Source organism: Rhinolophus sinicus, chromosome 8, assembly GCF_057876585.1.
Source record: "Rhinolophus sinicus isolate RSI-liver-muscle chromosome 8, RSI-T2T, whole genome shotgun sequence".
Classification (NCBI taxonomy): Eukaryota; Metazoa; Chordata; class Mammalia; order Chiroptera; family Rhinolophidae; genus Rhinolophus; species Rhinolophus sinicus.
This window is the reverse complement of record NC_142508.1, coordinates 42,470,827-42,484,140: the sequence shown is the minus strand read 5'-3', so window position 1 is coordinate 42,484,140 and position 13,314 is coordinate 42,470,827. Positions and strand designations below refer to the sequence as shown.

The 13,314-nt window shown below is 54.9% G+C and overlaps 1 protein-coding gene across 1 annotated transcript; it reads right to left on the bottom strand.

Annotated features, from left to right (window-relative positions):
* Window positions 1–344: 344 nt before the first annotated feature.
* On the bottom strand, window positions 345–10,125 carry GSK3A (glycogen synthase kinase 3 alpha). The gene is made up of 11 exons (XM_019713753.3): window positions 9,257–10,125; window positions 7,398–7,585; window positions 5,930–6,013; window positions 5,676–5,786; window positions 4,061–4,191; window positions 3,860–3,966; window positions 2,844–2,941; window positions 2,670–2,765; window positions 2,075–2,261; window positions 1,626–1,718; window positions 345–1,050 (listed from the first exon to the last, which is right to left on the bottom strand). The coding sequence occupies exons 1-11, from the start codon at window positions 9,537–9,539 to the stop codon at window positions 977–979; spliced, it is 1,452 nt and encodes a 483-aa protein (XP_019569312.1). The 5' UTR covers window positions 9,540–10,125; the 3' UTR covers window positions 345–976.
* Between the last annotated feature and the right edge of the window lie 3,189 nt (window positions 10,126–13,314).

Below are 13,314 nucleotides of genomic sequence, written 5' to 3'. Positions count from 1 at the left end.
CTGAGACAGGGAGAGCTCTTTGTTCATATCCTGATTGTGCCACTTAGGCTCTGTGGCCACAACCTCTCAGATCCCCAGTTCTCACATGTCACCTAAGGGGTGAAAATGCCTCCCTGGATGGAAGCAAATGGTTCCAGCTAGGTCGAGGGGGCAGGCTCCTCCTAGGGCTCTGCCATGGATACGTGAAACCAGCTCACCCCCCACAGGAAGTTTGGGCACCTGAGCCAGCACCCAGACTCAGGCTCCCGATGGCCCAGCCTGGGTTCACTCTGCCCTGTGCCCTGCCTGGGATGCAGCCCACCAGGGACCCCCCTCACCTCCGGAAACAGACAGCCAGACGGGAACAGGTTTTCATGCCAATAATTTATTGAACGGAGGTCTGTACACAGGCAAACCTTACTGTGGAAACTAAGACATCAGGAGTCCCCCCCACTCCGCCCCCTAGCCCTCCAGGGTGAGGAGAGGAGGGAGGAGACCTAGGGCAGAGGATAGTAAGGGAACACAGCTGTCGGAGAGGGACACAGCTGTAGGAGGGGGAAAGGCCAGGTTGGATGGTGCGAATCGACATTTTCTTTAAGAAAAAAATTATAACAATCTATTTACACCAGGGGGCCAGGAAAGGGAAAAGGAGAAGGGCTGGTCTGGTTCTATTTACAAAGGACACAGGAGGGGAGGGGGGTTGGAGGAGGTGGAGGCCTGGGGAGAGGGGCGGGGGCCAAGGGGGTAAGAGGTCCTCATGCCCCCCAACCCCATCCATCCTTCCTTCTCTTCCCTCCCCACAACCAGTTAAAATCCTCTTAAAAAGCCCACCATAGGGGTGAGGCTGGTGAGGGAGGGCCAGGAGGTGGGTACAGGGACTCATTTACCTCTGCCCTCTAGTCTAGGGGCCCAGCCAGGGCAGAAGTTTGATAGGCTATGGCCCCCCCTTCCCAGCCCCACTCGGGGCTCCCAGATGGAAGGGTAGTTGGCGGGGCCCTCAGGAAGAGTTAGTGAGGGGAGCTGTGGCATCGGTTGTCTGCCATTCTGAGCTGGTCTGAGTCTCACCTAAAGCTGCGGGGGAGGAAGGAGCATACAATTAGCCTTTGCCTTTCAGACCCACCTCCTCCCGCCCAGCCCCCAAGAACAGGAAGTCACTGTGGGATGCTACATTAGAAACTGACAACTGTCACTCTAGGTCCAGGGTTGCAAACTCAAATGCCAAAGGGCCATGTTGGTCACTGAGTGACTCACCAGAGAGCCAGGCCCCACATCAAAGGGGGCAGCTGGAACTCAGCCCTGAGGAAAGGCAGGCCCACTGCTGCCCCATCTGATTTTCTTTCCCCAAGAGAAACAAACAGAAAATCTGGATTTGTACATGAAATGGCCCCAATTTTTAAATATAAGCAATAAATTCAACTGTTTGTTTTGTTTGTGCAGGCCAAACATGTCTTTGGTTTTCCAGTTAGCATTTCAACACGAATACGTATAGGCAGTGACGCCCAACACAGGTGGTCAGTCACATGTTGTACAAAATGCTTTCGACACCTTCAAACTGTCAGCAATTCCCAAGTACCTGCAGGAAACTCAGGGGTTGTGAGAACAAGCTCACCGCCCAGGCTGAGAAATGTTGCTTTACCCCAACTTACCTTGTGAGGATGGGGTGAGGGTGGCCGTGCCCCCTGGGGACCTCAAGTGAGGAGGGATGAGAATGGCGTTGAGAGATGGCTGGATGGAGAGTTCTAGAGATAGGAATGGACATGCCCAGTCAGGGGGCAGAGCAGGATGCTTGGAGACCCAGTTGGGATCAGGAAGGGGCACTGAACGGGGATCTAGCTCTTGGTAAGGCCAAGTATGTGTGGACACATACATGTAGCCACTGAACACTTTAAATGAAAGACTATAAAGAGCCTCGCACAGGAAATCAGAGTGTGGGTGAAGCAGGTTCGGGGTCTCCCCAATCAGGGCACCCTCTCCTGCGCCCCAGGCCTTCCCTGTCACCCACCCTCAGCTCCCCACTCCCGTCTTCGACACTAAGCTCTTTTCCACCATCTCTGGCTGCCCCTCCAGCTCCCCAGATCCCAGGCCGTGTCCTCACCGCCAGGACTGAAATTGAAGAGGGGGGGAAGCGAGCGGTTGTTGGGGAGCTGGGTTCCGTGACATCGCAGTTCATCAAAGAAGCTGTGGGCACAGGCTTCCAGTGGGGAGAGCCTCGAGGACGGTGTGTACTCCAACAGGCTAGAGCAGAGTGCGATGGCCTCGGGCGGTGTTCGGGATTTGAACACCTTGGGGGGAGGAGGGGCACAAGTCATGAGGGTGAGACACCCCAGCCACTGGCATACTCCACTGCTGCAGCGCCGGCATCAAATGTGACTGCCCACCTCCCACAAACCCATTTTCCAAATGAGAAAACTGAGGCACAGCCATTGAAGAGGAGCTCAGTTTTTATCACGTGAGCAGCCCGTCGAGTCCTATGGCTGTAGGCACTGCTGTGAGCCTGCTTCCCCGCCAGAAAAACGAGACTCTAGACTACTGTGGGTTCTCAACTTGTGGAGGACAGGAAATTCCATAAACTGAAATCATGAAAGTTACTAGCCCGTTCCCAACCCATGACTCCATAGCCAGGTCCGCAGACCAGTTGGCGTCCAGTAGGGATGTCAGCCATGCTGCCTGAGCCCCTAGCCCTGCCCCACCTTTGTCCAGGGGTGAGCTTTAATCTGGGGAAACTTGAACTCCGTGTAGTTGGGGTTCATCTCTCGGATCTGCTCCCGGGTTGGTGTCCCCAGCACCTGTAGGGCAGGAGAGGAGCCTAAGCCCAGGGCCCGAGCCCCGAGCCCCGCCCCGCCCGCCTGCCCCCCGGCCCTCACCTTGATGATCTCCACCAGCTGGTCTACACCACTGTCCCCGGGGAAGATGGGCTGGCCCAGGAGAAGCTCGGCCAGCACGCAGCCAGCTGACCACACATCTAAAGGGGAATGGGGAAGAGTCAGAGCTACCCTGCCCTCCCCTTACAAACAGCTCTGTCCCTCATGGTCATCCTGAAAGGGGCCAGGAGCTCCATTTTCTTGGCTCAGAGAGGAAGCGCAGTTTGGGAATCCTGGGGCCCGACTGTGAACCTTCAGCTCTGCTTGACTGCACTGCAGTCTCTTGTCCAGGTATGTTTCCGCCCCTCACGGTCTCCCTCTGCTCGGCGACCCCAGTAAACCCTTTCTCTGCCTCCAGCCTTGGAGGACAGCCCAACAGGCCGAGAACAGGCAGCTGTGTTCTCTAGACCTCAGAAAGACAGAGTCGGAAGTTCTGGGCTGCCCTGCTCACACCCTCGCCCACAGGAACTGCTGTAACCTGATACTCTCACCCCTCTCTGGTCTGTACCTTGACCTGCCACAGCCCAAGTTCACACCTAAGGACCACCTCACACTGCCGATCAGATCAAAGTTCTCCAAGCCCATCACGCCCTCCTCATGCCTGGAACGTGGTACTGTCATCCCTACCAACAGGGAGGGACACAGGCTCTGAGTAGGTCACACCCTCACGGTGGCAAAAGGTCACTTCAGACTCCCCCCAGGTCACCCTTAGCCCCCCTCTTGGGATGAGAAGAGAGGACTGATTGGAGGTTTCAGAGCCAGTATGGACTCTGGAGTCAGGTCAGCTTTCAAAGCCCAACCTGCCGAGTCCCAGAGGTGAGACTACGGGCAGGTGTCCTCCCCGCTCTAAGCCTGAGCCTGCTCACCTGTAAAGAAGCTTGTAACAACACAGCCCTCCTAAGTTTGAGGGCTGCATGAAGAACAGACGTTAAGCTTTTATCACCAAGCCCAGCAGAGGCAACAGAACTCAAAAACTGCCATGACAGCTGTCCCTACCCCCACCCTCCCGAAAGTCTGACCGATGGACGAGGTGTAATCAGTGGCTCCAAAGATCAGCTCTGGGGCCCGGTAGTAGCGAGAACAAATGTAGGAGACGTTGGGCTCTCCCCGGACCAGCTGCTTTGCACTGTGGGAAGAGGAGGGCAGGAGGAAACACAAGGCAAGGGTCAGGGTCCACCTCACCACTTCAGCCACCCAGCACACCCCGGGGTCAGGCCCACCTGCCAAAATCGCAGAGCTTGAGGATAGCGGTATCAGGGTCCACCAGCAGGTTCTGAGGCTTGATGTCACGGTGACACACGCCCTGGGAGTGGATGTATGCCAAGCTCCGGAAGAGCTGGTACATGTACACCTGGGATAGGCAGGGGACAGCAGAATTCCAGGCCTGCTCTCCCAGAGCATGCCACTGCTCCACCCGCGACCTAGAGCCCTTCCAGGCCCTGTCCCCCAGACTTGAAAACTGTCCTGCAGCCCCTCGGTTCTCAAACTTGAGTGTGCGTCGGAGTTACTCAGAGGCCTCGCTAAAACGCACTGCCGGGCCCCCTCCTGGAGTTTCTGATTCGGCAAGTTCAGGAAGGGGCTGTTGCAACAAGCCCCCAGTGCTGGTGCTGGTCCCCACTTTGAGAACTACCGCTTCGATCCTATACCTCAGCAGAAGCCTAATAAGTAAGACAGAGACATCAGGAAGGCCTTGTTTGAAAGCAGGCTAAGGAGTCTGCTCCCCACTAACCAAAGCCACTGGCTGGAGGGCTCAGCCTCCTTCATCCACCGGTCAAACCACCGGTCAAACCACCGCAAGCAGCCGTTTGCCTTCCCACTGACTAGCACGTAAGGGCCCAGGAAGCAAGCATCTCTGTGTTTTCATCACTGCCACATCCCCCAGGGGCTACACCACTGCTTGGCAAGTAACTGCTCAGGCCTGCTTCCTGGGCCCCCCCTCCTTTGTTCCTGCTGCCCTTGGCCAGAGATGCCTGGTCTCCTCCTGGAAGCCTTCCTTCATCCTTCCTGCCCCAAAGCAAGCACAGCTGGGGCAAGAATTGTTTCCAGAATTCCCTGCGCTCATTCTAGTATGGCAGCTGCCAGTATTTTTCTAATTCTCTGTGATGTCACCGTTAAACTGAGAATCTTCAGGAATATGGCCTGGGTTTTAATCACCTGGGCCTCTGGAATTGCTCATTGCTGGGCCTGACACACAGGCAGCCACAGGACAGAGTCAGCAAACCAGAGAACTCCCCTCCCGGGAGCTGAGGTCGCACAGCACTAACCACTGGCAGAGCCCCATGGATCACCAGGACCCCCAGCCTCTATTCGCCACATCACCCCTAAGCTCGCTTGCTCGCTCATTCATTCATTCCCTCATTCATTCATTCATTCAAACACCTGCTGAGGGATGGAAACACCCAGGGCTCAGCACCAAGCAGTGGGGAATGAACTGCACCGACGGATGAAGATGCAGGCTTTCCTGGCTCTGTGGACACTAACCTTCCTCCAGCCCTGCCTCCTTCCCACCCCTCTACCAGGCTTTCACCTCAGCATCTCCCTCTCTGTATTCTTGGTCACCACCCCCTAATTCTGAGCCAACACTACTGGTGCCACTGGGCTCCCAGTATGGACCCGAGCAGGTACCTTGCCGCCTCCCCCGCCCAGTCAGCCTGCCTCCCTGATTCAGTCAGGCCCTGCATTTGGCAAGCTCCCTCTCTGGGGGTATGGGGACAGGGAACATGTGGCCTCCAGAGACCAACGTACACTTGGAGAACGAGGAAACCCACAGAGGCAGGAGGGCCCGAAGCCCCTGGCTTTGTGGGCCTGGGCCCAGCAGCCTGCCTGCCTGCCCACCTTGACATAGATGATAGGGATGGTCAACTTGGCCTTGGTGAAATGGCGGGCCACCCGGTACACTGTCTCGGGCACGTATTCCAGCACCAAGTTTAGGTAAAGCTCGTCTTTCTGCAGAGAGCAAATGAAAGGTGTGAGGAAGGGGGGAGGGCAAGTTTGTAGGGAATGGGGGAAGGACTGGCAGTCATGAGAAAGGCAGGCAGAAAAACGGGTGGAGTGAAGATGGGGGCTTCCACCGACCCCCGAAGTCTCACCTTCTCCCCACTGGAGTAGAAAAAGTATCTCAGCCTCACGATATTGCAGTGGTCCAGCTTCCGCATAATCTGCAGCTCTCGGTTCTTGGGGACAAAGGGAGAGCCTCAGAAAACCACCAGCTTGCTCTGCCCCCCACTCCTAGCACGCTTTACCAGAGCCCTACTCCCGTATTCCTGCCAACAGAGCCAAGCAGCTACTCCCTGTGTCCCAGCTCCAAGGTGCCCCTGGGGAAAGCCCCTAATTCCTCACCCGCAACCCATCCCCCTCACACAAAAGATGTGCTTTCTTCTGCCCACTCTTTTAAAATGTTTGATTTATTGCTGACATTTGAAAATCAAGTAACTTCACATATAAATTCAGCTTTGAGGCTTCTCTTGAAAAACCAGGCGATGTGGCCACATTAGGCCAGCCTCCCTGCATAGCAAAAGCGTCACCAGACGAGTAGTGGCCATCCAGTTCATCCCGGTCCCCACTCTTCCCTATTGCTTCCCTTGGAGGCATCTGGGCCCTTGAACCCTGGCTTGGATCCTGAGTCCCAGATTCCAGGCTTCTAATTCTCATCTTCCCAAAGGGGATCCAGCCTCAGCCTCTTCCCAGAAGGCTGGTGGTCTCGGCTTTCTTTCCTATTCCGTTCCCCTCTGGAGCCTCAGAACTTCCCGCCATCGGGTCTCTCTGACTTCTGGGACTCAACACTAATCCAGTACTGATGGACACCCTGGAGCTCCTCCTGCCGAGAGGCCTCACTGCCAAGACCCAGGGCCTGACCTGGCTCCCCAGCCTGGGCTCAGTTCTCCTACGTCCAGACCAGCCTAGGCTCCAAAATGCCGTCCTTCAAACACCAATTATCCCTCAACTTCCACTCCTCCATCTCCTTCTCATTCCCTGAGCTTCCACTCGCTCACAGGGGAGGAGGAAAGGACACCCCATCCTCAGGGGGACACAGCCCCACACCAAGGCACGGGGTTTGGTGAGCGCTGCTGCGCAGGCTGGATCCCACCCCCTACTTATCTGCGGCACAGTAAGACCTTTGCTAACACACTTAATCAGCTCCCCCAGCTTCCTTTCCCCTCTAAGCAGAAGCTTAACTTAGTAAAGGTTGAGGGCTTGGGAATCAGATGCTAGTCTTGACCTCTGGCAATTCTCTTATCTGAGTCTCAGTTTCCAGTTTCTGCTTACTTGAAATGGGAATAACAATAGTATCTACCTTCAGAGAACCTTTATGTAAATTAAGCAAAAACTCGCCTGCAAAGCACTTACAAAGAGCAAAGGCCCAATAAATGTCAGCTCGGGGCTCTGCTGGAATCTATATTCCCATCTTCCACACAACTCACTCTCTTCTCTCCCGTCTCCTCTGGCCCATGCTAAGATCCCCTGTAGAACCCTAAGGCCAGTGCTTCTGGGGCTCTCTCACCAGTCACGCCCAGTCAAACCTCCATGTCCTCACCCGCGCCGCGCCCCCCAAGCTACCTTAAACCTCTTGTCTTGAAGAACCTTCTTGATGGCTACCAGTTCCCTGGTCTCTGCCAGCCGTGCCTGGTACACGACCCCAAATGAGCCATTGCCAATCACTTTGATGTCTGTGTAAGCCACCTCCTGGGAGCGATCCGGGCCTTGGCCTAGAGTGGCTACCACTGTGGTCACCTTGCCGCTGTCACCTGGGGAACAAAGGGGACACAAAACCCACTGACCTTTCCCCTCTTGCCACGATCCCCTCCTGGGGCTGTGGGAGGGAGGGGAATCACTACAGGAAGCTTTCTGGGGCCTCTCTGTCCCTTTTTCCTTTCCCTTCTCCCATATAAGAGGATATTGACATCTAAACCTCTTGCAGACCCTTCATCTCCATTTCTAGTAAGCAGCAAACCACTGGGTCCTTTTGGTCTAAGGAGACACTGACATTCCCAATCCACTCTGAAGTTTACTGCCCTCTGGCCCCTCCTGACTGGGGAAAGCCTTGACCTAACCTCTTCCACTCAAGTGGTAACCCTGAGGTACTTCTACTTTAGAAAAGCACTAACCTTCCTCACAGCTCAGGGCAGAGTGACCTCTACACACTCCCTGGTGGAGCTGGTAACTTCACCAGTGGTTTTTGGTGACAGGAATAAATGACTCCTCCTGGCATGAGTGTGCTAGTGCCCTGACTCTCACTTTTTGGGGACAGTTAGCCCTTACTCAAATACTTTGGGATTAGAGAAGGCATTGACCTGACCTCACTTGTACAGCCCAGAACCCCAGACCCCTTCCAGCATGTGGGTGGACCCTAACGGACAACCACCAAATTGTGAGACTGGTGAACCTGATCTCTGTGACCAAGGGGCTAGCCCAGCTTCCATCCTTCAAAGAAAAGCTGTAATTCCCAGTTCTGGTTTCTGAATGGCAGCAAACTTTGGTAGCATTCTTTGGGAGTCCCTTTTCTTTGGGAAAGTGAAGAAAGGTTCCCCAAAGAAAAGGGGTCATTGATGAATCAAAACCATGTTGAGGGACCAGTTGACACCCTCTTTTGTCAGAGGTGATCCTACGTAGGTCTTTTTCCAGAGCCAATGACACACCTCAGAATAACGAAAGGGGTATAACCAGGTCCATAGTCTATGGAGAATTGTGACTCTCCCCTGCCCTCATTCCATTTTTGTGAAAGGAGACCCACCAAGCCATGTTTTAAGAACAGAGACCATGACTTGGTCTGATGGAAATACTGACTTCCAGTCTGTCCTTATTTCTAAAACGCAGCAACCATTAATTTCCACCATTGGGAGAACAGTTCTACATAATATGAACAGGTAACGATACCAAGCTTTGTACTTTAAAAGGAAAGATGACCTAGGCACCAGGTTTGGAAAGCCCTGGCTCTGATCTTTGGGGACACAATAACTCCAAATACCTGCTTCTAAACAATGTTCACCCCAAATCCCACCCTTTGAAGGGGAGAAAATTCAGAGCCCCTTTTCGGGTGGTGGTGTTTTTATTCTTGTTCTCTTCGGGAACAATAACCCTTGAGCCTCATTCGTGAGTGACGATGACCCCTGATCCTGTTCTCTAATGGATGGCAACGTCAGATCCCTGTTTTGAAGCCTCAAGGACCCAAGACCTTGGTACTGGAATAACAAGAACCTGTGACCCCTGCTTTTTCTAGGGTAACTAATTCTAATTTTAAACTGCAAGTGATGGTTACCCCCCCAAATCATTCTTTGGGAGGGGCAGAGCTCAGATCCCAGTTTTGGGAGGCACAATGACCTCGAGCTCCTATCTGGGCACATAAAAGAACCTGATCTACGATTGAGGGGCTTCAGGAACCCTCATATCCACCCACCGCGGGCGCCCCTAGTACTCACGGCCCAGCTTCACTCCCGGCGGCGGGAAGCTGGTGCCCGCGCTGGGGCCGCCGCTGCCTCCTCCGCCACTGCCGCTGGGGCCACCCCCGGAGCTTGAGGCTCCCACGCCCCCACCCATGGCTCCGACTGACGCCTTCCCGCCGCCGCTGCCGCCCGGGCCGGAGGCCGAGCCCCCGGGGCCGCCACCGCCGCCGCCGCCGCCGCCTCCTGGCTCCGCGAACGAGCTGGTCCGCGCTCGGCCCGAGCCCCCAGGGCCACCCCCTGAAGGCGCGCCGCCGCTCATGGCACCGAGCGCAGGCCCAGGCCGCGGGGCTCGGGCTGCCCGAGCTGCCGCCGCTGCCGCCGCCTTCCCCGGCCTCCGGCCTCTTCCAGGCCGCGCCGCTCGGGCTCCGGCTCCGGCCCAGCGCCCGCCGCGGGGCACACCGGGAGATGCAGTCCGCCTGCCCTCCGCGCCTCCGTCACCGCCCTCGGCCCAGAGAGAGCCGCGTGGCACGCCGGGAAGTGGAGTCCGCAAAGGCTTCAGAGTAGCCCGCGGAGATGATGGGTCGTGCTGCCCGTCGAGAAATAAGGTCCTGGGCAATAAATCGATCCACTGTGCCCACGGCGCACCCAGAAGCACTTTGGGACGCCAAGTCAGAGTCGCACACTTACTCCAATGCGGCAACGGTGAGCCTCTCACCGTTCAGTGTACCTCAGAAATGTAGTCGCAGCCACTCCGTGAGCGACCTCATGCACGCCGGGAAACGGAGTCCAGTCGGTCACTAAGTCTACTAGCTGTGTAGGTCCACCAGCACCAGGTGTACTTTGGGAAATTGAGTCGGCGCAGGAGGACCCGCAGATCTCGGACCAGCAGATCTCGGACAGTGAGGCAAGCCGGGAAATGGAGTCGTCGCCACGCCCTCACCGCATTGCAGGTGTACAGCGACTCCCAAAGCACGCCGGGAAATGGAGTCCCATGTGATTCCCTAAGTCCCAAGTGGATACTGCAGTTCCGGAGATAGGCTGGGAAATGGAGTAGATATAGCGCTCCTCCTCCCTCGTACGCTAGGCCGCAGTTCCTGCCGGGAAATGTAGTCAACACCACGGCTTCAGAGCAGTTGCTACAGCGAGCCCTTGTGTCTTCTGGGAAATGGAGTTCGAGGCAGTCTCCCCATTGACTTAGGGGGAGGGATCTACTATGAGCCCGAAGCATGCTGGGGAATAGTCCAGACCGGATCCTGACACTTTGAGACTAGACTGCCTACGCTGGCGGGGAAGTGGAGTCCAATTGGTGGGTACCTTGGGGAAAGCCTGAGCGAAAGGTGAAAGTCGGCAGTCGCGTGTGGAAACTGAAGAGTGTTTCAACGCCTCCTTCCCCATCTCCAGGTCCCAAGAAAGAGCCTAAGTCGATTAGGAGCTGTTGGAAAGTGGAGTCCAAACACTCCTAAGTTTCCACAAAACAGGAAGGAAACCCCCCCTGCAAACGACTTAGGAAACAGTTACCTGCGGTTTCTCAGAACAATAGTCTTAGGATACAATCTAGCTTTTTCTAGTTTTGTGGTTTGCACCAAGAGGCTGAGCCGAGCGTTAAAAAAGAAAATACAATTTGTCTTGAACCCCCATTCAGCTTTTTGCATCTTTCCACTTCCTAAATTACAGGATCCTGGAGGATCCAAAAGAGGAAGTTGGGCGCTAAGAGTAGCCTTAGGTTTTGTGCACTCTTTAAGTCTCCCCATTTATCGATTTAATACCCGGAAGGACAGTAGCACCAAAGGGAGCTGGGAAACAGAGTTCGTGTGAGTGTGCGTGTGCGTGCGTGTGTCCCGGAAATACTTGGAACTAGAATGAAATCACCTCATCCCCCCCCTCCTGCCTCATGGAATGATGGGAAATGGAGTCTCTGGCCTTCACTTTAATCCGAGCCTGTGTTGGTGCTGTCCTGACCCTTCAGAAGTCTAAAGAAAGTCTCGTCTACTTTGTCCGGTCCTGACTACAATTCCCAATGGACACAGACACCACCACCACCACCACCACCATCACCACCACCCCCGGGGCCGGGACAGACGGTAGAGTTAAAGGCTTTTCGGACTACATTAACCAGAGGCAAAGCGCGGACACACTTCTGTTCCCTCGATGAATGCGGTTGCATCACACACAGCACGGAGCGGGTGTTTCTGGGAGTTGTAGTTTCCCAGAGAAACAGTACCTGCTGCCCTCTGACGGCAGCTCGGAGTCGGAAAGCAAAAATCTGAGTCAAGACCCAAAGCCCTGAGAAGTCAATCCTACACTGGACCAAGAAGGCCCAGAAGGGCAGCGGAGAAGGGCAGGATATTTGCGGTTACTTAACGGCCTGGACCCGTGGGACATGCGCAGTGGGCCGCGCGTAGGCAATCGCCACGAGGTTATTGGGCTCAGTGGGAGTATGAAGGCGACAGTTGGAGGGAATCTTACCAGGATATTTATAGGGCTTGAGAACTTTTGTTGAGGGGTGCCAGCGCGGGTTGTGCCTTTGAAGAGCTTTTGGGTGTCTGGAGGTACTCAGAGGTACCGTGGAGAAGTGAAGGCTTCTTACTGGGGACCAGGGGAGAAGTCAGAGGAGATTTGGGATGTTTTTAAAAGGTCTTTGGGAGACTGAGAAACTACTGGTGACTGAGGGGATCTCTGAGGTGCCTGAAGGGGTAAGGGATGGTTGAGAAGCATCAGGAAGGAGCTTTGGGGGTCAGTGTGAGTGCAGGGCATTATAGATAAAAGGACCTCTGATGGGGTGAATTAATTGATGAAGTGTCGTGGATCTATAAAGGGATTTCTACTTGGAATCAGAGATCCTGGAGGATGTGGTAAGGAGCAAGGGTGTGGTCTTGCAGAAACTGCGAACAGATTTAGGTGGATCATTAAAGGTTAGAGGAGCTGCTGGAGTTTTCAAGACCAGATGCCACCTCTAACATCCCACTCAGCCAGAATTGGGGGCAACCAGTCTGACTGGACCTGGTCTGACCTGAGCAGTTCTAGAGCTGAGCACTATTGAATCCATGTTAGACCTGGTTAGAGGTGCTTTGAAGGTACTGAAATCAGAAGATGAGACTACTAGTCAGGGTCCTCCCCCCTCCCCCCAGTGATGACATCCCCCTCTCCATCACACCACCACCACTAATTCAGCTGCATCTATGTTGCCAGGAGACATGCCTCATCCCAACTTCCAGAAATAGCCCAGTGGCCCCCACCCCAGGGAGTGACTTACATCACCCAGGAGAGGGAGCAGTTGCCCGCAGGCCGCCATGGGAGCCTCGGTTTCCTGCTAATACCCCAGCCCGGGATCCTCTCTTCACTGCCAACATAATCTGGGACCAGCCAACCTTGGCTGGCATGAAATGAGGATGAAGCGAATGGGTAGGAGTTACCGGTTCCTTCCCCCTCAGAGTTGCACAGGGTGGGGTTTCACAGTGAAGCCAGTCCGACAGGCCCTGAGCCCTCAATTCCCACTCTCTTAGCAGCTGTGTGGCCTCAGGTAAACTCCTTCCTGCCTCTGGGCCTCAGGCACCTCACCTGCACGGTAGTTGCTGGGCTGTCTGGAACAGCACTTCCAGCCGGTATTCCTCTTGACTTGTTGATCCCCGATTCGAGCTCCCCAACCTGAGCTTCTAGCTTGATGAGCTCACCTCTCAGATCCTATGATTTTGAGACCCTGGTCTAGATCCAACCATCCTAGCTTTAGGAGGAAAACTCAGGAGTTGAAAGAACACAGACTTCATTTAGTCCTGGCTGGGCTTAGGACCTTGGACAAGTCATTAACTTGAGTCACTTGCCCTGCTGGATGTTGGAGATAAAGGACTGCAGCTCCTAACTAGGTACTAGGTATACAGTAGGTCAATCAATAGCAACTTTAAGCTAGCCCCCGTCTCAACTTGCTGGTGGAGGATGTTCCCATGGTTCCACAAGATTACCAAGGTCCCTTGCAAGGTATACATTCCAAGAGACTGCAGGCCTGTCGCCAAAGGACTCCCAGACTAAGTGCCCTAAGGAGAGTGATGTGTGAGAGGACACTAGAGGTAGTGCAAAAGGAGCTCCAAGCCTTCACCAGA

Bases quoted from the DNA above. Each gene is read 5' to 3' on its own strand.
- GSK3A (XM_019713753.3), bottom strand. From the start codon at position 9,539: ATGAGCGGCGGCGCGCCTTCAGGGGGTGGCCCTGGGGGCTCGGGCCGA. The intron at 7,586-9,256 runs GTGAGTACTAGG...TTTGTTCCCCAG, and splicing joins GCCGGGAGTGAAGCTGGGCC to GTGACAGCGGCAAGGTGACC. The intron at 1,051-1,625 runs GTAAGTTGGGGT...CCTCCCCCGCAG, and splicing joins CCTCACCCCATCCTCACAAG to CTTTAGGTGAGACTCAGACC.